At 43.5% G+C, this 24,786-nt stretch overlaps 1 protein-coding gene across 4 annotated transcripts in view; it reads left to right on the top strand.

Moving 5' to 3' along the window:
• Positions 1-8,135, top strand: part of LRRC8D (leucine rich repeat containing 8 VRAC subunit D) — a 52,894-nt gene extending 44,759 nt beyond the window's left edge. For all 4 annotated transcript variants that reach the window (XM_051625320.1, XM_051625319.1, XM_051625323.1 and 1 more), the window contains one exon: positions 2,939-8,135. In XM_051625320.1, coding sequence (XP_051481280.1) covers positions 2,941-5,511 — 2,571 coding nt within the window. In that variant the 5' untranslated portion in view covers positions 2,939-2,940 and the 3' untranslated portion in view covers positions 5,512-8,135. The remainder of the gene's footprint in view (positions 1-2,938) is intronic.
• Positions 8,136-24,786: the final 16,651 nt, after the last annotated feature.

Here is a 24,786-nt window from a genome sequence, read left to right as displayed (position 1 = left end):
GAAGTAACTTCCCATGTAATTAGCTAGTGCAAAGTTGAGGGAAAGGCTAGCCCTAGAGCAACAAGCAGTAGCAGCTACCCATGTTTGTTACAGCAGTCATGTCATTATTCCTGCCCATCCTTCTTGCTTCCTTCTGCCTGCACATTGCGTAGCTCTTTGTGCGGAGGCATGGCTGTAGTAAGCATGCATGACTTGTCCTTGCCAGGTGTTTGGCTCTGTGCTGTCCCGTTGAACTATTGCACTAGCAACCTAGTGGACAAGAAGTTCTGATTGCTGCCAAGGTAGGTGAGACCACAGTGAAAACAGACTGGAGATCCATAACAGCATCCCTTCCAAACACTTCCAAGAATGAAAAAAGTCCATGGAAGAAAAAAACAAAAATCTCTGCTGAAGTTTTGTTTCTCCTGACCTGGGCAAGTGGCAGTTTTCTTAGGAGTAAGGAAGGTCCTTTTATATCTATCTGTTCACATTAGTACAAATGACCTAATGGTATTCTTTTGCACACAGTTGTTATTTAAATGTCAAAGGTAGTAATTCTAGGGCAAGCAGTCTTGCCATGACTTAGTCTAGGTAAGCACCGGGAAACATTAAAGAAAATGGGAATTCATAGCTAATTTCAAGTAAAGCTCTGTGAGGCTTAGATAGCTGTGGGGTGTGATACTGGTTTATATACTTCAGCACTTCCTGTAGCAACTACAGCCCTGGGGAGATGCGTGGGGAAAGGCTCAGGAACCATGCTGCTGGGAGGAGGCTCTCGTGGAGCTGGGAGAACTCTAAGATCTGAATAATTTGTGTTACTGATCAGGGAGGAGTATTTGACATTAATTTGGTCACTGGAAAATAGAAAGCTGGAAGTTCCTTCTGTCTGTTCCCTGAGGAACTGAGCATTAACTTTGACATTTTGGCAGCTGTGCCAAGAACACCAAGATGAGTGCTGCAGTGAGATAAAACCCTCTCCTCTCTGGCTGCCTTCACCAAATCCCAGGCTAGGTATGCAAAACTGGTAAAAGCTCCAGGGAGAAGAGTGTGGGAGGCCAGGGGTTGGATCCCTCCCTGTGGTGGAGGAGACATGTTGATAGTGAGCTCCGTGCTGGGCTCTGTAACGCTGACCACTGGCCTTTCCTGTGGACCGAGGTCATGGGTGTTCCTCGTGCTGGTGTGTGGAAGGAGAGGAGCAATGCTTGCCTTTGACCATATAGGCAATAGCTGCTAAATGAGTTGTGTGTATAGAAATGTTTGCTCTCTTCTTCAAATAAATGTAGGCTAGAAATAATCAGAACATCATGTTGTATATTCCTTGCATGTGACAATCATGTCAAATCCCCAATGTCCTTTGGGGTTTGTAAGGTGCAGGTCTGTACCAACTGGTATGCTACAAGTTAAAAATAATTAATCTGCTGCATCTCTATCTTTCCTGCTTTGATTTCCTTGTGCTTTATATGCTCTGAACTCTAAGCTGTTCTTCTCCCAACTGAAGGGAGCCAAATTCTGTGTGATAATGTACATCCTGTCTCCTTCCCCAGTCCATGTGTGCACACAAGCTGCATATTTTACTTTAGAAATGGCAAATTTGGGTCACAAGTTCAGTAGTTAAAATGATGATTTTACCACATCCTGCTTGCACAGGAAGATTATTTTTTAAAAAGCTGATAAGTTCAGTCTCCTAGATTTTGTCAAAACAAAAAGCAAATCAAGCTATTTAAAGCTGTAAAGAGGTCTGGATTCTCACACAGTTTGCCACTTTGTCTTAGGTTGCAGATGCTTGGTTTAAAGTGTAAGCCTTGCAGCTTGCTCCTGTGCTCCCTAGACTAGGTCGCTTTCTATAATCACCAGGCTGTGATGATAATCTGAAAAAAATATTTTCCCTGTTCTGTTAAGAAATAGTTGTGGGTTTTTTCGTGGTTAGTTGGGTTGGGCTTTTCTGAGGAAGGATTATTTCTTCTTTAATTGGAGAAAAAAATCTATACAGTACTGTTTGCTTCTATGAATAGGTGATAACTGTTTCTCACTATAAAACATCCAAAGACATTTAAAAAATTATGCCAAGTATTAATGTAGTTAATGCAAGACTTTTAGTTCTCCTAAGTAATGTGGATGCTCACGATAGCAAAGAGTGGGAGACACTGTTATTGTGTGAGGTGCAAACTGGAACATGGGAGGTTCCACATGAACATCAGAAAAACCTTCTTTCCTGTCAGAGTGACAGAGCCCTGGGACAGGCTGCCCAGAGAGGTTGTGGAGTCTCCTTTGCTGGAGACATTGAAAACCCGCCTGGACGCGTTCCTGTGTGATGTGCTCTAGGTGATCCTGCTCTGGCAGGGGGGTTGGACTAGATGATCTTTTGAGGTCCCTTCCAATCCCTAAGATTCTGTGATTCTGTGAGATGAAAAGAAATGAGAGACCTCGCTTATAATGTAACAAGAGACCTAAATGTGTTGTGCAAGTCATGAGCAAAGTATTTAACAAGTGCTATTTTGTTTAAATGCAAGGTACTGCGAAGTATCATTAGCACTGCATTTCACGTGTTTGGACTCAAGCAGTCATTTTTACAGAATCAGATTTTGTGCAGTGTAATCAACTATTGTGATTCATGTTGTTAATATAATTCAGGTACTGCACTTTTCGGATATTCCATTTGCACAGAGCAGGCCTTGGTGCTTGTACTGTGAAGTAGCAAAGATAACGTAAATATCACCTGGTCTGAAGGGAGAAGATGCTAAAGTAATACATCATTTCAGGACATACCTTTTGAGAAAACAGTGTTAAATGGAATGATGTGTTATGGTGATGTTAAATTGAATGATATGTGACAGGCAACAAAACATAATTAAAACTGCAACCTTCTGAGGATCTGTATGTCATGGTGTGATTGTTACTAAATGGTAAAATAACCTATTTATCGGTCATCAGTACTGATCTTCTCTTTGTTCTCTTGTAGGAATGTTTACCCTTGCAGAAGTTGCATCGCTCAATGACATCCAGCCAACTTACCGTATCTTGAAACCATGGTGGGATGTATTTATGGATTATCTAGCTGTTGTTATGTTAATGGTTGCCATTTTTGCTGGAACCATGCAGCTGACCAAAGACCAGGTGGTCTGCTTGCCAGTTTTGCAGTCTACTGTAAATTCAAAAGCACAACCTGGCACATCAGGGAACACTGACTTTACCACTGTCGAAGCAACCACTGGTCAAGGAGAAGAAACATCAATGAGAACAGTTTCCTTCGGAAGTGCCCCTACTGTAACACCTGGCATACCTCTGAGCAGAGCTACCTCTCCTCAGTATCAACCCACTGAATCAGGCCAGGAGCTGAAAAAGGAGCAGAAAGATTCTTCAGGCCGTAAAACAAATTTGGATTTTCAGCAATACGTATTTATTAACCAGATGTGCTATCACTTGGCTCTTCCTTGGTATTCAAAGTATTTTCCCTATCTTGTTCTCATTCATACCATAATTTTAATAGTCAGTAGCAATTTTTGGTTCAAGTATCCCAAGACTTGCTCAAAAATAGAGCATTTTGTTTCTATATTAGGGAAGTGCTTTGAGTCCCCTTGGACTACAAAAGCGTTGTCTGAAACAGCATGTGAGGACTCTGAGGAGAACAAACAGAGGTTAACTGGTGCCCAGTCCCTGCCCAAGTATGTTTCCACTAGCAGTGATGAAGGAAGTCCAAGTGCCAGCACTCCCATGATAACAAAGTCTGGCTTCAAATTTTCAGCTGACAAGCCAATGATCGAGGTTCCCAGTGTCACAATTTTAGATAAGAAAGATGGGGAACAAGCCAAAGCACTGTTTGAGAAAGTCCGTAAGTTCCGGGCTCATGTGGAGGACAGTGATCTGATTTACAAGCTTTATGTCGGCCAGACTGTCATCAAGACTGTCAAGTTCATATTTATTCTCTGCTATACTGCAAACTTTGTCAACACCATTAGTTTTGAACACATCTGCAACCCAAAAGTGGAACACCTGATTGGCTATACACAGTTTGAATGTACACACAACATGGCTTACATGTTAAAGAAGCTGCTTATCAGCTATATTTCCCTCATTTGTGTCTACGGTTTTATCTGCCTCTACACACTTTTCTGGCTGTTCCGGATACCTTTAAAAGAATATTCCTTTGAAAAGGTCAGAGAAGAGAGTAGCTTCAGTGATATCCCTGATGTCAAAAATGATTTTGCATTTCTCTTGCATATGGTAGATCAGTATGACCAGCTGTATTCCAAGAGATTTGGTGTCTTTTTGTCAGAGGTAAGTGAGAACAAACTGCGGGAAATTAGTTTAAACCATGAATGGACTTTTGAAAAGCTGCGGCAACATGTTTCCCGCAATGCCCAGGAGAAGCAAGAGTTGCATCTCTTCATGCTGTCAGGAGTCCCCGATGCAGTGTTTGATTTGACAGATCTGGATGTGTTGAAACTGGAGTTGATTCCTGAAGCAAAAATCCCACCGAAAATTTCCCAGATGACAAATCTTCAGGAGCTTCATCTGTGCCACTGTCCTGTGAAGGTCGAGCAGACTGCCTTCAGCTTCCTCCGGGACCACTTGAGATGCCTTCATGTGAAATTCACAGATGTTGCAGAAATCCCTGCGTGGGTGTATCTGCTCAAAAACCTCCGTGAATTGTACTTGATAGGCAACTTGAACTCTGAAAACAATAAAATGATAGGGCTCGAATCTCTCAGAGAGTTGAGACACCTTAAAATTCTCCATGTGAAGAGCAATTTGACCAAAATTCCCCCCAATATTACAGATGTGGCACCACATCTGACAAAACTAGTCATTCATAATGATGGCACTAAGCTCGTGGTACTAAATAGCCTTAAGAAAATGACTAATGTTGCAGAGTTGGAACTGCAGAACTGTGAACTGGAGAGAATTCCTCATGCCATCTTCAGCCTCTCTAACTTACAGGAACTGGATTTAAAGTCAAATAGCATACGCACAATTGAAGAAATCATCAGTTTCCAGCACTTAAAAAGATTGACTTGTTTAAAGCTGTGGCACAATAAAATAGTTGAAATTCCTTCCTCCATTAGCCACGTGAGGAATTTGGAGTCTCTTTATCTCTCCAATAACAAACTCGAATCCTTGCCACCCGCACTGTTCAGTTTACAGAAACTTAGGTGTTTAGATGTGAGCTACAACTCAATCGCATTGATTCCAGACGATATAGGTTGTCTTCAAAATCTGCAGCATTTTTACATCACAGGAAACAAAGTCAAAAGTTTGCCAAAAGAGTTGTTTAAATGTGTTAAATTGAGGACTTTGAGTCTGGGACAAAATTCTATTACCTCAATCCCAGATAAAATAGGTAAACTGTTGCAGCTGACTTATCTGGAACTGAAGGGAAACTGCTTGGACCGTCTGCCAGCCACGCTGGGGCAGTGTCTGCTTCTCAGGAAAAGCGGGCTCGTGGTGGAAGATCACCTCTTTGACACTTTACCCTTGGAAGTTAAAGAGGTGCTGAATCAAGACACAAACATTCCCTTTGCTAACGGGATTTAGGTTGAGCTGAAATGCTCCGGTAGCTGACTTCCAAATGGCAAAGGCTAAGAAGTATGGCAATTGAGGGACTGCATTTTAGAAAGCAGAATTCCTTGGAAGGCAGGACTCCTAGCAGGATTAGAAGAGGTGTAACCGAGTGTTCAATGTTTGCAGTGTTTTAAAAGATTATTTCCAAAATCTTTGAGACGATAAAGAACCTTAATAATCTCAATTCTTTTTTCCTTAAATTGTTTGTAACTTGGATGCTGCCGCTTTTGAATGTTTACAAATTTGCTTGCCTGCTTAAAGTAAATGATTAAATTGATGACCTTTTCTTACTATGCAAGTTATTCCTTAAGGTCTGGATTTACTTTAGTGCATTAAGGAGGGAAAACCAAGGTTAATGTTGTGTACGGTATGGTTCTAACAGCACCTGAAACACATGGTGATGTGTGATGTTAGTGTGTAGCCATCCTCAGCAAATGAAACCAGGCTGGCTGTGCTTTGAACTGCACCAGAACCACCATTTTCCTGCATTAAGGTATGTGGTTTGCATCAGGCCAAGTGTGTTTGCCTTCATTCTTCATCCTCAAGGCCTCATCTTCTTGGGTGAGATTTCTTCTGTGGTCCAGTGTGCTACTTCTTCACACCGGCAAAGACTGGTCACATTCCTGCAGCTGGTCTCCCCCTCAGCTTCAGTAACGCTTCTCTGTCCCACACAGCAGCGGGTGGTAAAAGGGAGAATACTGCCACTTGGCTTTCAAGTTGGGGACAGTTTTGATATTTGAACTGTTTTGCAAGGTGACTTTGAAAGCCATTAAACACCAAGTGACTTTACTGCTCATGTTTTGCTCCTCTTCTGAGTTTTCATCTGGGAAACTCAAGCATTTTATGAGTTGGTGATTGTTTTGTTTCACAACCCTTGCTTAGAATCTGGGGTGTCTGCTCCATTTACTAGACTAATGACAGAGATGTAAGAGTTATGATTTACCCAAATGTGATTTAGCTTTATTGCCTATTGTGGTGTGTCTTCCACACCTGGACTTGAACCATAAGACCACCCTTCTCCCTGACCCCAGCCCAAGTAATTTGATGGTTTTGAACACTTACGCACTGTTAGAAAACCCTGTGTGCCAGATAAGTCATCAAATAAAGAAAAAAGCAGACAGCAGTGAGCGTGGGATATTTTTATGGTTGTTTTTTTGGTGTTGTTTTTTTTAACTGAGTTTGCATTGCCAGAAACATTAAAGAAATATAATCCATTAAATCTGCAAAATCATCAATTGTAAATCTTGGCCAGTTACATTCCATGTGTGCAGAAAAGAAGTACTATGCTGGGAGATGATTACATGATTACTCATGGTTTAAACACAATTCCCTATTGTAGTGTGGTCAGGACTGAACTAGTCTGTCGTTCAAGGGACTGTTCTTGTACAGAAATCCTCATGCACAGCGATTTCTACTGTAACTTCACCAGAGCTGCCCTGACTTACACCACTGTTAACAAGGGTATAGTTTAGGCCTAGGGGCACTGAGCAGCCAAGAACATTTCAAATACTGCTCTTACGAATCTTGCACATTTTATTGTTAATCATTTACTGTTAACCATGCTGGGAGGACTGTTCTCAGCTGTAGGTAGCTGTCTCTGAATACATACCTGCACCATATGTTTATGTATATCAGAAGACCAGTTTATATGAGTAGTGGTTTTCCCACTTCTTTTGGGGATACAGTCTGTTTTCCACTTGCCAGCAAGTAGTAAACTTGGGATGTTGACAGTTCTGCAACACCAAGTCACAGTTTTGGCAGAATACTTGCAGTTACTGATCTGTCCTCCACTGGGAAATGTAGTGCTAATCCTCAGCATTTTTTTTTAAGTAGAAGTTAAGGCTGCAGTGGATTTTATTTTTTAAAAAAAGTCTTTCATGTGTTTATTTTTTGCACATAGATCACTTTAAAATTGCTGGACTATGGACTCTTTAGAAAAACTGTGGAATATACTGTTGGTGTATGCTTTGTATTTGCTGTTGAGTGTCATTCCAGCTTCCAAGAAATTGTGTGTAGGAGGTAGGAAGAGTTGGAGGATGACAAACTAATTAAAATATTTAGAAAAATAGAACTATTTTTCATCTTTTTTTTTATTTTAATAGTGGAGTCGCACAGAATGCGACCACAGATTAATCCAGCTTTTAAGAGCTTTTTTTGGTGTTTCCAATTCTCCTGCTGTCCCTACAAATGTTCAAAAAATAAACTCATGTCCACTTCATATGAGTATGGTATACATAATTTAGACCACTGTTTTGAGTAGTTATTAGCCAATTGTACTTCTTCAGACAACTTCCTCTAAAATAAGTATATGTTAAAGTTAATTTCAGGCTTGTGATGCTTGCTCAGCATAAACTCCATTCTTGTTCTTAGGAAAGCTTTCTCAGAGTGGGGAGGAACTGCTCATCATCTCCATGTCACCTCCTCCCCCATTCCTTCCTCCTTTGTGATTGTTCATAATGTTCCTGTTTTCTGCGTGTCAGCTGGCACAGTCTTGCTTTAAAGTCTTGGAAGTTCATCTCTTTTCCATGTAAGGCATGTGAAATATATTTTGCGTTTCTATTTGATTTAATAAATAAGATGTTTATATCTTCCTCTAATCTATTTTTTTAATGGGGGAAAAGTGTGTGCAGTAAAATCACTGATTTCAGGTTATCTTGTGCTGAGCTTGTTCTGTGGTGCCTATAATCTAAGAAGGAAGAAGTATGAGTCATTCCTCCTAGTAAGTCCTGTAGGTATGGTTTCTAACTAGAATACAATATTTCAGGATAAGTTTTTCTGTTTTATATATACATAATCTAAAAGACCTACTACTGTTTGGGTTTTTTTATTTGACTAATGGATTTTGCAGAATATATGTATGAGCCCAGAAGAAAAATTGTGTCCATTCAAATGAGAGGAAGTAGGAAATTGCCCATTTTGTTTGCTCCTACCACTGTAACACATTTCTGTAGAGAGCCTTCAGTTTTCCAATAAATAGTCCTTTTGGAAAATGCTTCCTTTGACGGCTGTCCTGAGCAGGCATGAGGCCTCTTGGTGTAAAGGAGGATGCTGACACTCTTGAAAGGCTCTCTGCAGCTAAATAAATGACTTTGCAGTCCTGAGCTGTTTCTCTGGTAGCAAAGGGGCAAGCCCAGACCCCTCTTAAGTAATTTCTGGATATGAGGGATCTGATTTTGATTTTTAAAAATCTTAGAGAAATAGCTGTTCTGTATATTGTGTTCCTGTTGATGCACACAGAAATCAGTGGTGTATGGTTATGTGAAGGCAATGGACTTGACTTTGATTCCTTTGCTTAAAGTCAGGTTGAACAAATGAGGTGCTCCTACAGCTGTGGTGTTGACCATCATTATGGTTTCTTGCAGGAGCAGATTTTGGCTTTCAGACTTCTTGGTTCTCAAGACGGGGAGCTGTGCAGTCCCAAGTGTAACTTCTCCAGTTCGTTTGAACATGAAAAACAAGGCTTCTGTGGGATGTGAACCTGTGAGGGTGCTAAAGATGAGAACAAAAACATGGAATTGGCTGAGGCATGCCAGTGTTGATGGCAGAGTCATAGGATACAGTGGCAGTGGCTGAAGGTAGCTTATCTGGGCTCTGTTACCCAGTCTGATGGGATTATTGCCTGTGCAACAACTGTCCTTGAAGATAACATGGAGCACAGCACTGCCCTTCAGTCCACAGCAAAGACCCATGCTAAACCTGTGAGTTCAGACCTTATGCTAGTTTTGGCTGTGATAGTTAATTTTCTTCACTTTTAGTTTTGACACGATCTCTCCTCACCTGTGGAAAAGGACTTTAAAATTTACATTTCCTGTCTCTAAGATGGGGATTCTGTAATGGAGGTAAAATGCATGAATGATTGTGAATAACACAAATCCTGTAGAAATGAGGTCATGCAAAGAGATCCAAGAGGCACAGGCAGTCTTGTCATTAGCTGCATGGCAGAGCCCTATCAATGCATTTCTGATGTGTGATCCCAGAACAATCTGATTTAGCAAGCTGTCATAGGGCAAGAAGGTATCTCAAGATGTCTTTAAGCTTGCCACCCTGCCTTAGCAGAAATAAGGTTCCTCAACTCGTTCCTACTGGATGTTTGGCATGATGTAGGAAGGGTTAGACTCTTGATGGAGGTTCCAGGCTCTCTAGGCAAGCTGTTTCCTTCATCATCTTCCCCCTTGAAGAAACAGCTAGAACCCTGGCCAGACAGCAACTGCTGATGCTCTGTTCAGGCAAAACCAAATTATTATAAATGTATTAATCTATTTTCTTGCACAAGTACAGACTGAGGCTTCTGCATGGATGCGTTGCGTGCCAAGCAGCTTGGGAGGATGGAAGTTTAGGTTTCCAAGGAAAAGAGCTCCAAGGCACAGGTAGTGTCAGTTTGGTTCCAGTGTATGTGCAAAAAGATGCATTCTCCAATGATGACAAAGCCATCTGCAGCCACAGTGCAATGCACGTATGGCTGGTCTGCCTCATCTTAGGCTGGTGATTGACATCCTTGCCCTTGCAAAGCCTGGGCGGTCTGTTTGTTCAGAAAGGTATTTTGTGAAGGCATTTAAATAAAATGGTCTTGAGCAAGTTTGCTGTAGGAACATGCAAGGTGATCCTTAAGATTACCAGAACTGAAAGAGTTTACAAAAATTCTGTAGTTTTTTTAATCTTGGCATTAACCCCTTGCCTCCTTCTGTGAATTAATGACATTGCTGCATGGACTACTGATTAGTTTACAGGGTTCCCTGAATAACTGGCAATTTTGTCTCTACAGAAGAGTTTCCAGTTCAGGCTGTCCACTTGTGCTTGTACAGTGTGTTCAGCACTAAAACCAAAGGCATCAAACATTGATGTTGCAAAATGCTGCGGGCTTATGCTGTGACCAGTTTCCCAGGACAGCAAATCATTCCCCATGCTTCTAAAGGGAGGGAAGGCTGTATTACTGAGTACAGTTGTTTCTGTAGCAAAGATGAGGCTTTAGAATTAAGCTCAGAAGCAGATTTTCCAAGCTGATTACAAACACGATCCCACTCCACGATAAAAGTCATGAGAGATGTTGTTTCTGGCAGAAAGATGCTGAAAATACTTCTTGTAACTCAGCCAGGCATGGGTGCAGAAGTGGTAGCTCTTTAGTGCTGCACATCAACACAATACAACTCAAGTGAGGATCTTTAAAACCACATGCACTGGAGTTAGGCCAGGCTGCATCTCGCTCCCTTCCATGAAGAGAACAGCCCCTAAGCCCTTTTGTAATTACTACAGCCAGGACCTTTGTTCTGTCTTGCCTCCAACAGCACATTGCCCCTTGATGCTTGAGGTAACATAGGGTTATTGGTTTAATAATGACTGTTTGGGAAGAATGCCATCTTCTAAATTAACACCACATTTGCTTGCAGGAAGTCTTCCAGCACAGAGCAGGTCTGTTCCCATAAAACGAACATGTTGTGCCCATAAACAACAAAATCTTGAGTTGGGACTGGGTTGTATAGACCATTAGGAATAAATGCACAAACATGCTGCTGTTCTGCTAACTAGATCTGGGTAGTTTTGCTGCTTCAGGTGGTTTGTAAAAATGGATTTTAAGATCTTTTCCTGAACATAACCCTGCAGCATATATGGAGCCCCTGGAGCAGGCTGGTTTGCCACAGAGGCTGTTGATGGAGCTGCCGTGATCAGGCCTCGGTGCCAGGGCTGCTGCCAGCACCTGGTGGAGGCTCCCCTCTGCTGGGGTGGGTGGATTTATGTTGCTCCTCCTGAGGCATCATCCCTGGGAGATGCCACATGAGATTGTATCCTTAGCTACAAAATAAAAGGAAAGGTGTTGAATGCAACATACTGCCAAGCAACATTTCTGTAAGATGGGGATCATGATAATAGGAAATGCAGAATAAGGAAGAAAAAAAAGGGGAATAAATAGTCCTGAGAAGGGGGTAGAGCCCCCACCCTGACTTGAAATTTCAGACGTTTTAGAAATACCAGGTGAAATCTGGAGTGCAAGTTACAACTGGCTCCCACCTAGAGCCAAGCTCAAACTCTCAGAGCACCCCAGGACTCCTTGCCTTTTCTTTTTATCCTTCTCTTCCCCATGTCTCAGACAGGGCCTTGGGGTGCCTGTGTTGCTGCTGCTTGTGTGCTCTTCTTCCCCTCCTGCTCCTGTGCAAGTACCTGTGATAAGCTTGTCCCTGCAAAACTGTTAAGGCTTATCCCAGCACAGCCATGCTCGGGGCTGTCCCGCTGCCCTGGCTCTGTGCTCGGCCGTGCTCTGCAGGGAAACCCTGTGTGCTATCAAGGGCCAGAGTCTAATCTTGGAGCTGCAGCTTCCCCTCATGAAGGGATGTGCAGCCAGAGCAAGACTGCTCAGGAGAAACAGTGCCATGCTGTGCATCTGGATTGTCCGTCCCTCCTGCTGATGCCTGCAGAGCAGATGGCCTTGCAGAAAGCCTGGCAGCACCAACTTCCCGGCATCCTCTGCAGAAAGGAAATTCAGAGGCAGTTTTGCGAGGTGACTTTGGCTGAGCAGGGGAGAGTGGCGTAGTGTTGTATGGCCTCAGAGTGCCTCTGCTCTGGGCAGGTGATGGCTGCTCCTGTTTGAGGTTTGTTTTCTCCAAGGTCCAGGGGATTTATATGAAGGTAATGGTTGGTCTCCAAGCCCTCTAGCCTCTCCTCTATCCTGAGAGTTTTACTGTGGGCTTTTTCCCACACTGTAGCTGCAAGGGTGTCCTATGTATGTAAAATGGTGGGTGAGTGGAGACTCCAGATACATACCAAGGTTTGTAGCACTGCAGTGCCCAACAGAGCTGGAAAACATGCCTCTCAGGACCTCAATTTTTAACCTATTAAAACTGGAAACCGTGCTTAACGAGGACAGCTGCGTTGTAAATTGACCACTGTCAGTATCAATGTTTATGTATATTCTAGACCTAAGAAAACACTATCATGACCTGACTCAGGAGAATGAGATAAGTTTCTAGCAGTCTTTGTACTAAAATCTAGTTAAGTAAATTGGATTTAAAATTGAGTGTGTTCAAATGGGGGTGAGGTGGCGCTGTCCCTGCGAGCCAGCACTTCTGTGGATGAGTAATTCACACACTTAGTACCTGGGCAAGTTCCTCAGACCTTCAAAGCTATTTATGGCTGAGCATGTGTCCCTCTCACTGCAAATTTCAGCCTTCACATGGAGCCTGGGTGTTCTCCCCAGGTGCTGGTGGTCTGAAACCACAGTGATCCTGTGCCTTCTCTGCTTGACAGAGGTCATGCATCAGCATGTAAGGAGCCCTATCATGTCCTCTCTTGGGGACTTCTTTTTTCAGTTTAGGACAGTAAAGCTGAGAGGCTGCAGTTTTGAACTAGAACTGTACAGAAGAGACCTTAATTAAATAATTTTCCTGAAGTAATTAAAAGACTACAAAATGATCATGTAGACAGCAGTGCTGCACCACAGCTTGAAAACCTGCCTTTCTCCTCCCCACCAGGCAGTCAAATTTTGGCTACCTCATCCCTAGTGAGGCAGGTATGGTCCCAGCTGTGGTGTGTCTGCAGGAGTTACCCCGCAGTGAAAGGTTAGTGCATCTTCAGAGGAAGTCATTCCAGGTTACCCTCCCACATAGACAAGGTCCTTGTGTTTGTAGGGCTTGGTTTATCTTTGTGCTTGTATTGAATAGCCTTAGCAATGTGTTTAACTCTGAATATATTCATTTAATTAAATGCTTTTAGCATTCATTATGGTGCTGCTAATTGCTGGCTCTCCTAGAGGATCGCAGCAGCAGACACCAGTGAACAGCCTGGGTGGGATTCAGAGGGTCCCAAAATGAGCGTTTTAGCATTACAATCTGCTGCTCTCCTCACCAGACTGAGAAAGGGCTAACTTGGAGGAGACCTCAGAGATCCAGCATTGCTGCAGTTTTGTTAGGCTGCAATCAGTGCTCCTGAAAGCCTGAAGGGCTGCTGCTATTATTAGCAAAATGTTGGCAAGTGTGATGAGCTCTGTGCAAGACTTAAGTCCAAAGAAGCTTAAAGGATGAACAGACAGAGGCAGACTGGACTTAAATGCTGCATATTATAAAACTGCTTCATTCCTATGTGATGTGGAAAAAGGTGTGTAGACACCAGTTCTCCACTTGCTATCCTGCTGGCCACACCACTTCCTGTGCTGAGCAGCTAACAGGCCTTGGTCTGAGCTAGTGCCATGGGCATGACTTTGATTCCTCTATCATGACTTTACTGTAGGCTGCTCGACACACCTTTCTGTGAAAGAGAAACTGTTTCTCTGTCCTTCTCTGCCTCACTTTTGCCCACCCTCCACAGCATGTACTCCCTTTTGTTTTTTCTAGAGCAGCCTGTGGTGTTGTCTGGGCACAGAGGCACTGTCTGGTTGAAGGGAAGAGGTATTACTCCTTGGAGTAAGCTGCAGCCTTTGGTTGACAGATACATCCTTGTCTGTGTCACACAAACATGCCCAGACTGTGGCATGTGCCCCAGTTGCTCACCTTGGTCCTGCTCGGGGGGGCTTCTCGCTGGCAGTGACCCCTCTCCTTTCTGTCCTGGGCAAGACGCCCTGTCTCTTGGTTGGTGCTTGGTTTTTTTCTGTTTTTGTGTCTTTCTGGAGCACAGTGCATAAAAGGATGCAGATAGGGCTCCTCCACCTCGCCTGTGTGCTGGGGCAGTGCTGGAGGGGTGTGCTGCATGTTGGGGCAGAGAAAGCTGGATGTTTTGGAGCTCTTTGCAGCTGACTTTTAAATGCAAAGGTATTTACAGCCTGAGCAGAGCAGGCTCGCTGACTTTATCCCAGAGCAATCGTTTAGAGACACAGCTCCTGGTTCCTTCTATGAGTTCTCATGCAAAGGCCGTGGCTAAATAGCAGTCAAAGGCTGGGCAGGTGGAAATCTGCTGTTTCTAAGGCTGCAGAGTTCAAGTCAGGCACAGCTTGTGAGATTAATGCAAAGATTACAGAGAGTTTGGAACCAGTCCTAACACATCACAAAAAGCAAAGAAATCCTGCAGTTCAACTCAACTCTGCTGACTGTTTGCAGTGCTGCTCTGCCTCTCCACTGCTCAGCATCAGAAGATGTGTCATAAAACGCGGGGTCAAATGAGCTCCAGTGAAACCTTCCTCTGAATAACCTGGGATGCTTCACAGAGGTTAATCACTATCTGGAGTAGAGGTGAACTGTTTCTGCCCTGCCCCTTCTTGATGGACTTTTTTTTCTGTTCCCAAAATGTTTATTCTCAATTCCTTTGGCTTCACATCCAAAACAATTCAAAGCTTGTGCTTTTTTTCCAGATGCCTCTTTTGAAAACTGCACATTGAAGCCATTGTGCACAGTGGCTCCGATTTCAACCTGCTAAAAGTTTGACAACAATCTCTGCAGTCTTTTTTTTCCCTTCCCTGTGGCTTGGTTGTTGTTGTGGGTTTTTTTTGTCTTTGAGGTTTGGTTTTGTTGTGTTTTGTTGTTTGTTGTGTTTTTTTTTTCTGGCAGAAATTGATTTGTCACTGTCAGGCTGACAGTGGCCTACAACATCATTTTTGGATTTAAAGGACCTACAGCATTTGCAGTGATCTTTAATACATTTCTGAGTACAAATTATTTCCCTGTAAGAAACTACAGGGTGTCCTGGAGCTGCTGAAATTAATCACTTGGGTGAATGCTTTTTCTTCTTTTTTTACTTAACAATATGGCTAAGTCCTTCCTCCCTAATAAAATCTGATGCAAAATTTGGAGGAATTGTTCTCCCAGAGCACCCTATCAGTCTGGAGGGATAGTTTTCTTCCTGAGATGATCTTACTCTACATTTATGCTAACTTTATCAGAAAAAGACACCTGAAATTCAGGGCTGAGACCTCAGCCATTTTGGAGATGCTGCCATCCATTAACTAATTTGCTGGTTTCTTGCAACCACAAACCTGTGGGGAATGTTTCTGTGCCAGACCTTCTCAATGGGCTGGTTGTGCAGGTAAGTGCCCCGTGCTGTAAGGGTTGCACAATCCAGCCCTTCAGCTTCTGTAAGAATATCTTTTTACAAGCTCTGAGATAAGGAGAAGTAGCCGTGATACTTTACTTAAGTTCTCTTCAGCAATGAAGGACTGTGTATGGGATGTTTACTGGGCAAACACCATGGCTTTAGACTCGGGCAAGTGAAACTGCCTTTATTGATTTTCATCTCAGAGGCATGTCAAGAGCACATACAGATACAGTATAGAATGTGGCTCTTCAAACGCCATTTGAGGATAAATGTTTACAAGGACATGAGTAACAGGCAAAGAAATGTGCTTGTGGCTGAAAAATTTTCAAGCTTTACGTTGTCGCTGTCTTTGCTGATCTGGTTCAACCAGGGAAATAGCAATGAACGCCTGGGTGCTCAGATGCAGAACTAAGCAGGGAGCAGGCAAACAGCTGAGAAGGCAGATCACTCCTTGTATCAGCTCTGTGTGTTTTGCTGAAGATTTAAGAGGAGAGCCAGCCAGTGATAATTGTTCTGGGGGTAATGAGAAGTGGAGACCAGCCTTTTGGGAAAAGATCCATAAGCATTGATTAATTTTCAGATGCCAAGGAATTTTTGCAAGGAATTTTTTTGTGTAACTTGGACATAAAGGGTGTTACTTTTTTTTTTTTTTCCTGTGATTGCTGCTTTAACTCTCCTTTCCCTTGTATATATCTTGGAGCGTTTATGCATCTTAATGAAATTATGCAAAGGGGAGGTGTTGCCCAAAGGAAAGGAGAAAGTGGAAAGAAATGGTATAAGCTTCCAGAAATAACATGGAAACCAATTTATTTTTCTGTAGTACTGAAAGCTTGCTCTAAATGACTAAATTAAAATTGTTTTCAGTCATATACTGAAAAGACTAATTTTTTCAAGTGTCTGCTAGGAACACCCACTGGAGTGGGACCCCCACATGTATAAGCACTGCTGTGAGAGAGTTTTGCTGGGGGTTGTTCCAGGGGTATAGGCACTGGGATGGCCCCTTGCAAATGCCATCTGATTAATCATGTTTTTCTAAGGTGATTGTGAAGGAATCTTTGGCTCTGCAGCTGAATTCCACTGAAGAAACACAATGCAGGTAAAATTCCTTATACACAATACAAGGACAAAGCTAGAGCTGTTCTAGCCTGCATCAGTTCCTAGGGCAGCCATCTCACGTGTGGTCTCTGAAACATGTGGAGCTTGAGCTGGCCTTTGTATGTGGGTGTGAGTTGGGCAAGCAGAATGAGTGGGGCCCATGGCAGGCTTACACATGGTATATTCATTTCCAAACCCTGGTATTCTGGCTGCAGGAATGCAGTAGTCACAGACCGGTTTCTTTGTGCAGAGCTAATCCTGGTGATCTGAAGCTGGCCCTATGTATCTGGGCCTAACTTTATGCTAGACCCTTATGTTTGCATTTGACATTTGCCTCTCAAGGAAAAATATATAAGCACGCATCCCTCACACTGGTAGTTCTCTGCTAGCTTGCCTGTGATTGCTGGAGCCATAACTGGGAAAGGAGAGAGACTTATCAGCCACAGGGAAGATTTGGGTCAGAGCCTATAACAAAGCCAGCTCAGCAGTGCCCATGGCTGGAGGGGGCTGGGCTGAGTGGTAAATGTCAGCAGGAAGGGGAAATACATCAATTTAGTTTTGTTTGAATCCTTATTTTACTTTTCTGTCATGAAATGCTTAACATACTCCACTTAGGAGTCCCTCCCATAGCTCCCTAAGATACTTCTGGGCTTGGAATCTCACTGGTGAAGGGGGTGAATCCATTAACGTGCAGCAGCTGCGGTTACATGTCCCTTGGTAGCAAAAGTAGGTGAGAAAATCTGCCTCTGAAGCCACCATCTCCCCCCAGGGCTCACTTCTGCCCTTCCTAAGAAGGCCCCTTCAGGAAAGCTGATTCAGCTGTTTGTGTGGCTGCACATAAACTGGATGAAAGGGGCAGATTTTACAAAGCCTTCAAAAAGGGGTGTGTGTACACCTGTGCAGAAAACCTGTGCATTAGTATTAAGATCTATAGTTGGGGTTAGACAAGGCTGTCTGCACTTACACTGCTCCTGGATTGCGACCAGGAGTCACAGGCTGACAGGAACCACATGCCCAGGAGGTATATGAATTTGGAGAACAGAGTTGAGTGAAATCTGCATTTCACTGAGATATTTGAGAGGCAGCCAGCAGTGGTTTCAAAGTGCTCTCAAGTTTCGTGAAGGAAATGTTGACAGACATTGTGGTCATCACACTGATGAATGTGCTCAGGCTGTGCAGAGCATCTCTACATTCGTGCCAGGACTTGAGACCCAGAGTAACCAGTGCAATGGAAGAGAAGGAGGAGAAGGAGGGAGAAGCAAAAGCTGATATTGAGCAGATGCTTTCTATCATTTTCTGGACAAACTGCTTTGGGCCTAGCAGAAGCAGCTATTGCCTGGTGAGGCAGAGCCACACTCTGGAGCAGAGCAGGCAGAGTTACTAGGACAGAAGAAATTTTTCAGGATGGATTGAAGCTTCCCAGGACAGAGCTGGTGAGTTGTGAGACCTCCATCAATGCCAAACTGCTCATCTCCCTCACACCGTGCGAGTGTCCTGGGTGGTGGCACAGCACCCACCTTTTGCAGTGAATGTACCTACCCCATCTCCAGACTCTCTTTTTAACTTATCTTTAAAATCTTTAAACTCTCTGTGAGTTCATGGCAGTTTTGAGGATGGAGGCACAGGAGCATGGGCAGCAGTTCCTGTAGGAAGCCCACATCCTAAACTCTTCTAAGCTTACTGCAACATGGAAGGAGACTTGCCATTTTCTACCTATTTTCCTACTAAAGTGGTAACAAATATGCTCCCATGTCCCACTAACTGTACAGACAAAGAAGGCCAGATCTCCCAAGTAGACACAGCAGCCTGCTGTGCATTTTCTTCTGCTCATATGGCCAGGGATGACTTTTCTGTTTCTGAAGGGCCCCTTCCATGAGGGATTGCATGGAGTAGGTCTCTTCCCATCTGGGGTTCTCTTCAGGCTTCTCTTTTTCTTTCTCTAGCAAGCCCATGGATGTGTCTATACAAACTATAGTCACAAGGTGGACTAGAGACCAAGATTTTTGTTCCTATGAGCTCTTGGCCACTGAAGCTGTATGAAAAAGATCACCCAGTTATTTATTTTTTCCCTAGAAGATGACATGCTTCTCCACATCTGTCATGTTTGGCATTCTTGTCCTCAAACACACTAACAGTATCCTAGTTAATGATGACTCTTATTTTAAAGGGGCATGTGTATAAGCATGTCTTTATACTCTAAGTTGCCTGACTGCTGCTGTGTGCTGCAAGTGTTATTTATCTTCATGTTTTTTATCTTGGAACTTCACAGTTTCTCATACATGATGCATCTATCTAAAAAGTATTTTGAATGTATATGCACTGGCCAAACTTTCTAGGAAAGCAGTGTGAATAAACCCTTGCTGTGTGGCACATTGCTATTACAGCTACTCTGTATGTGTAAGAGAGGCATGTGCATTAAATCTACATGAATGCAAAGGTTCTTGTGAGGGAACTGTGTTTGTGCCCTTCCTAATACCTAAGTACCTATACAGAAATGTTGATGAATATTGGCAATTAATATGTATGTGTTAGTTCTATGTCTTTTTTGGCTTTTTTCGTTTTGAAGGATAAGGAAGGTTAGGCAGGGGTGCTCCAGGAAATCAGTGTGCTGATTGACAGGCAAAAGGCAACGAGCAATAACGAGTCCAGTTCTGCCTTTGCTTAGGGCACCTACGCAGCTCTGACTCGCCCCATCTGGAGGCAACAGGGAAAATAGCCTAAAGTCCTACACACGTCCAGAGGCACTTTCCTTCAAGATTAGGTAATAACTAGAGCTGGCCTCCGAGGCGTATAAAGTAAAAGTAAGTTGTGAATCTAAAAAGCAATGAGCATAACTGCTCAGAAGTATTTGCATGCCAGAAAAGTAAGGCACTTCACTGATAATTTGCCAATTACTAACAAGTTGTTCTGCAAAGATTCTTTTTCCTCCAGGGATGTGTGATAATCATAGAATGATTTGGGTTGGAAGGGACCTTAAAGATCATCTAGTTCCAACCCTCTGCCATGGGCAGGAACAATTGCTACTAGACCAGGTTGCTTCAAACTCCATCCAACCAAGCCTTGAACACTTCCAAGGTCAGGCATCCACAACTTCCCTGAGCAACCTGTTCCAGTGTCTCGCCACCTTCACAGTGAGTAACTTCTTCCTAATGTCTAATCTAAATCTAATCCACCCTCTTTCAGTTCAAAATGAAGCTCTCTATTTCCAACCAAACAGCAGTTAGAAATCATGCCAAAACCAAACCAAAGCCTGAAAAGGGTTCTGCTGCCCTCACTTTTGTATTCCACTGTGACCCAAAGTTACAGCAATTACTCTTTATGGCAAGTGCCTGTTGCTGCCTGTGGGATGCTGATGGGGCTCCAGAGTGCCTGTAGCACCATGTGAGCTCCAGCAGCTCTGTGCTATGGCACATTTGAAAGCTTTCAGTCTTTCCTGTAACTGAGTGATATGAGGAAGTTTGTTAAGTCTGGTTGACTTTTAAATGATATTTTAAGTGCCTTTTTTTTTTTTCCTCCCTGTAGGAAAGGATACCATTATTAGTATGCATCTGCATTAGGAGTTTCCACTCCCTTCTGCTGAATTTTAGGGCATTCTTTTTGCTTATGTTGTATGATATATACATACAGAACCCTAATATTTCAACTTTAGAAATACCATATTATGGCTCTGATTTATGCTGTGATGACAGAGATAAGAGCCCACTGAAATCAGTGTGGCTCTGCATGGTTACCATGGTTCTTCTGCGAGGCTCAGATGGAAGGATCTGCTTCTATGTTAACATCTGAAAAGAAAAAAAGGGATTTAGATTTCATGCTCTAGAAATAATCAATGCAATTTTCATGTTCCTGCTCCACTCCCCATCATCCTAAAATGCAAAGAAAGCCACCTTCTGAAAATGTCAAGTGTCAGTGGAAAGGTATGTTAAAAACTAAATAAGAATTAAAAAAGGTCCACTGCTGTGAATGCTGTTTTAATAGCACTGGAGAGATATGCTGTTGAAGACATGTGCTCCTGTAGATTTAAACATTGTCAATCACACCTGCTTTAAACAGTGTTACGAGAGAGCTTTCATCAAAAGCCAGACACCCCCTTTACTGTTGATGAGACAGAGGATGTGTTAGTGTTAGGCCTTCACAATTGATAATAACTTTTTGCTAACTGCTGATAGCAGCAACTGATAGTTATTTTACAGAATTTCTTCAGGTTTTAGACAATGCTTTAAATGAAAGGGCAGAAGAAAACACAGCAGTCAGACAGCAGAGGAGAGCGTGTGGGTAGATACAGTACCAAACTACAGAAGAGCTGTATTTCACAATAACCGTGCTGATGTGTGTGCTCGGAGAAATCATTGATTGTTCTCTGTGCTGCTCTGAAGAATTTACAAAAAATCCAGGAAAACAAACCAAAGGATGGAGCAGAACATGAATTCAAGAGCAGAACTGGATTGCAAAGGGGGATTCTACACTGAACTGAAACATTCATGTTTTGGATCATTGAGAATGAACACACAATACTGGTCTGTTCCCTTTCTCTTATGTCTCCATTTTGTTTTGCTTAGCTTAGATATTTTTTTTTTTTCCTTTTTGGAGTCCTGCAGGGAGGAAAGAAGGAGCCTTTGTTTTAAAAAGCCTGAAACCAACAGTGGCCCATTGATCATAATTAAGTCTAAAATAATACGCTTTTGCTGACCCGTTTGTATTGAATCAAAACAGTTGTATGTTATACTGGCTGTAGCCTTGCTCTGCCACCAGATCCAGTTTCTTCTCCCTGAGCTTCTGGTTCTGGGACAGTAACTTTAAAAGCCCAAATATATCTGTGTGTTTGTAGGGCGGCATGTGAAAACTCCTCCTCTTCTGTCTGGTGCCTGAAGCTCTTGTTGGTACGAGAACAAATTTTTTTATTATCAGATGTTCTTTCTGTCACATACCCTCTTTTCTCTAACAGACTGCTGTCTCCATAACAACCACTCTGTCAATAACTTCCTCAGATGGTGAAACGACACACAGAATAGAAGTAATTCTCATAAAAACACTGGGGGGTTGCATACAAATGATAAGTAACCTTACCATGATGTGCATGGGCCCAATTCAGAGCTTCCTGAAGTCTGCATGATTCTCTCTGCTGGTTTAAATGATTACTGGTTTCTTCAGAGGCTTTTCCTCTAAGCTTTTGATGTGAGATTTTTAATATGACAAAATACAGAGGCTTAACCCTGTGACTCTTGGTAGTCTAGTATGCTCTAATGAGTAAATATATTGATGGATTAGTCACAGAATGTAGATGCTTTAGCAGAATAGTGGAGAAATTCACAAAAAAAAGATGCATTTTTTGGCATCAAGTCCTTTATCTTACAAATGAAGAGTGTTGGGTACCTTGGCCCTGCTTCTTCCCATTCTCAGGCTGGGTCTCTACAGAGTCCCACACCACACACAGGCAGCATGTGTAGCCCAATCCTGGTTCTAAGGATGCGTGCTGAGGGAAAACCTCCTTCAAGGGTCTGTCTCCCAGTGCTTGTCTCCCAGGCTGCTCATTCAAATCACCAGCTGGTCTGGAGTTGATGAGCAGATCACTTGCACAGACACAGAATGGCAAACCCAGTCACATGGAAAATAGTTAAAACCAGAATTTAAAAAGAAGATAGGATAGACATTGACAATCAGTCACAGGGCTCAGCCACACAAATGTATTGACCACCAGCCTGCTTACATGCTAGTGGTCTTTTTTATTCCCCTTCTCCAATCTACCCCAACCTTTTTTTGTTCTTCCCTGATCTATCTTTGTTCCTCCCAAACAGGGAGGTCTTTGGCCTTTTCCTCAAACATCTCATAATAATCCTGCATAATTTTATCAGTCTCTTCTTCAATCCCAGTATTTCCTGCTCAGACACCACATTATAAATCTTGTCCTCATCTATGCAATAGTCCCCTTAGGTTGCATAGTCTACCAGGGAGTTTAATTTGTTGAATTCCTTAGTAGGTTTTGCACCAGGGAAGCAGCTAAATCACTCACCTTTGATACTCTTTGGGGCAGCTGATTCAGATGAATCAGATTTTCTGGATCTTTGTGTTTATTTTGAATAACCATTAGCCAGATGTTCTTACAGTGATCACAAATCTATTCTGCATGATTTCCTCCCTTCAGAGCTGCTTATTCAATAGCATTTTCATTAGCCATCTCATTTGGCCCAGCCAGATGCATTGGCAAGGGCTGAGAATCCACTTAGTGCATTCCTCAGCAACTCATCCTGCTACATGCATTGAATTCCTCAAGCAGGGATGATACCTTACAATTTTGACTGTTGCATGTTTCAGGCCGCCTGGGAAAACTGGTTTATTCCCACCACATTTGGACTGAGTTGTTACCTAGGATAGCCTTTGGATTCTCTATAAGTAGATGCTATTTCTTAATTCCTCACATTTTTTTACTTTGCATGTAGCAACGTGCATAGAGCTGTGCCCGTGCTTTTTCTTGCAAGGGCAAAACCTAAAAAAAAAAATATTTTTTTTTTTTTTTTTTCCCCTGGAGAGGAGATAACATCTGTGCCAGGTTGTGGGAAGTGGCAGGTAGGTCCTTGGCAGGCTTGCCGAGGCAGCCGGCCCATGGCCCTGAACAGGTGCCTTCCAGGAGCAGCCGCTGTGCACAGCGTCTGCTCCCACCTGCTCCTGCTCCCAAGCACAAGAGAACAGATCAGGGAGAGCAGCGCTGCACCCAGCAGTGCAAAAAAGGCTGCAGAAAAGAGGCTGCTCTGTCGCAGGCGTGCAGCCCTGAACGTACAGGAAAATGCCTATTGTGTAAATCTCATGTTCAATGCAAGAAACTCGTCTGGTCTGCAGAAGGGTGCATGTGTAAAGGGATGGGTGTGCAAACAAGTCTGTACGCAGACCGTTTGGGCTTTGAAGTCACGGCTCTGGCCAAGCACAACCTATTGTTTGCTGAGAAGTCAGTGGTGAAGCTGAAGGAAAGATTTGCTTTGGTGGGGAATAACTGTTTGTGTGTATTTCTCCCGTGATGCTGGGGAGAGAAGGGAGCTGAGAGCTACCAGAGGAGACCTCATCAGGGAAAACTGTCCCTGCTGCGCTCTTCCCTCCCTGGAGCAAAGTCTGAGTTCAAGTACATTCGCATCTGCTGCCATCCAGAGCTTGGGGACGGAAACTGTCCACCTGCTCTGCCAGACGTAGCTTTTAGTTTAATATAAAACTTGGACTCTGGACCTGGGTGAGTCCAATCTTCCTTTCCTGCAATGGGTTTTTATTGCTTTTCAGATGGGGAAAAATTGGAAGTTTTTGATGCCATCCTGTCAGTGACCCAAGACTGAAAGAAGTTGTTTCCTGACAAAATCAAACCTCTGGAGGTAGTGGCTGTGCACAGGGTGTACAGCCTGAGAGTTTACCCACAGCTTGTCCTCAGAGACATATTCCCAGGTTTTCTTTACCAGGATCTGCTCATCAGCATTTCCCTCATGTGCTCTTTTCCTTCTTTTTTTTTTCTTTCTTTTTTTTTTTCCTTTCAGGGTTGTATGCAACATCAAGGAATGAAATACTGCTCCACCTGACCTTCACACAGGACTTTGGGTTTTTGGTTGTTTTGTTTTGTTTTGGTTGTGGTATATTACAACTAACTCAAAATGGAAGTCTCTGCTGTTGGCCAGTTTCACTGTTTCAATAAAGCCAGTTACAGGCACTTAAATACTTTGTCCTGGAATTGATAGGTGAGCTGGTGTATATACGTCAGGTTCACCAACATGGGAACATTACAGTAAGTGTTTTATTTTGCAAAACCACTTGGGTTTGCACAACAGAGCAGCAGCCCCCATTTGGAGCTGGCAGGGCCTCGGGCTGCTTCAAGCTCTGCATGTTTTGGTACTTGGGCACCGAGGGGAGCGCACCAGTTTTCTTTTCCGCAGCCACCGCTTCAGACAGGTACGTGGGTGAGGGCAGAGCTCTGCATGTTCCGCCCCTGCTCACCCCGGACCGGCTCCACATGACGGTGCCGGACGCCAGAGCGCAAAATGGCGGCTGCCAGGACTCAACATGGCCGCCGCGCAGCCTCCCTCGTGACCCGCCCGATCCGGGCACTTGGCGCCCGGCGCTTCACGCGGCGCCGGTCGCGGGCGCCTGCTCCTGGCAGGCCGGCCCGCTCACGTGACGCGGCGCCTGGGCCAATCGCCGCGCGCCGTGGCCGCGCCGCCGCGCGCAGGCCCCGCC

This window comes from Apus apus, chromosome 7 (genome assembly GCF_020740795.1).
Source record: "Apus apus isolate bApuApu2 chromosome 7, bApuApu2.pri.cur, whole genome shotgun sequence".
Classification (NCBI taxonomy): Eukaryota; Metazoa; Chordata; class Aves; order Apodiformes; family Apodidae; genus Apus; species Apus apus.
Note: the sequence above shows the minus strand (reverse complement) of the source record. Positions and strands in the feature narration are given on the sequence as shown.